The 974-nt window shown below is 62.5% G+C and overlaps 1 protein-coding gene across 1 annotated transcript; it reads right to left on the bottom strand.

Moving 5' to 3' along the window:
- Window positions 1–575: 575 nt before the first annotated feature.
- Window positions 576–974, bottom strand: SMIM33 (small integral membrane protein 33). Its single transcript, XM_050312361.1, has one exon. It carries the CDS (start codon window positions 972–974, stop codon window positions 576–578), a length of 399 nt encoding a protein of 132 aa, XP_050168318.1.

The following is a 974-nucleotide window of genomic DNA, read 5'->3' as shown; positions in this document are numbered from 1 at the left end:
AGGGCTACCAGGGGGGAGGATGGTGTTCCAGCCCTCTGACAGAGGAAAAGGGGCTGTGGCACAGAGGAAAAGAGGAGCTGGAGGCTTCTCTGTGCCATATAAATGGTGTAATGAGGACACTGTAAACGTGGAAACATCTTTCATCGGGGAAACAATTCCAGATGATGTAACTTCCAGCTCCTGCCAAGAGGCTGAGCAGAGCCCCAGAGCTCCCCAGCTGGGACAAGGACCAAGCCAGCTCTCCTGGCCACTCCCGGGCAGTGTGGGACAGGTGACACCAGGGTGAGAAAAGCCAGAACTGATGCTAATGCTGTCCCATGAGGGCTGACCCAGCCCCAGAGCCCGGGCTGGGACCCAACTCCTGCGTGGGGACAGCGCCAACCCCCAGGTTGGGCTTTGAGGGCAGGTGAGGGCTCACTGCAGTGACACTGAATCTCCTGGCTGAGCCTTCCTGGGGCCAGACACAGACCTAGGGAGGTACAGCCTCTGCCTGGGAGCCGGTGGGTCTCGGGATACACTGCCACCCAGTCACAGCTCTTCCAGCGGGACGCAGCCTCAGGCATGCCGGGGCCGTGTCACAGGTACGTGACCTCGATGACGTTGGGCTCAGCGCTCCCGCCGGGAAGGTGGTGCCTGCAGGAGCACTGGCAGCTCACTCCAGCCAGATCCATGCCAGGCACATCCCACTTCCCCTGGGGGTCCAGCTGCTTCCAGTGCATGAGGTGCACGCCTCTGTCCAGGTCCTGCGGCAGCGGCTCGTGGTACAGGGTGATGTGCACGGTGCGGAGCTGGGGGCCGAAGTGCACCACGAGGATGATGAGCACGGCCAGCAGCACGAAGATGACCACGATGACCGAGATCATGGGCAGCGCGTCCGCCTTCCTCGTCACCGTCCTGGCGATGGACACGGGAGTGACGACCACGTCCTGCGGCTCGGGGGGTCTCAGCTGGCTGCCAGGCACGGAGCTGTTCAT

The sequence above is a fragment of the Myiozetetes cayanensis genome, unplaced genomic scaffold, assembly GCF_022539395.1.
Source record: "Myiozetetes cayanensis isolate MyiCay16 unplaced genomic scaffold, myiCay2020 scf17, whole genome shotgun sequence".
Lineage (NCBI taxonomy): Eukaryota > Metazoa > Chordata > Aves > Passeriformes > Tyrannidae > Myiozetetes > Myiozetetes cayanensis.
This window is presented reverse-complemented; position numbering and strand designations above follow the sequence as displayed.

Excerpts from the sequence above, each read along its gene's own strand:
- SMIM33 (XM_050312361.1), bottom strand. The coding sequence starts at position 974 with ATGAACAGCTCCGTGCCTGGCAGCCAGCTGAGACCCCCCGAGCCGCAG.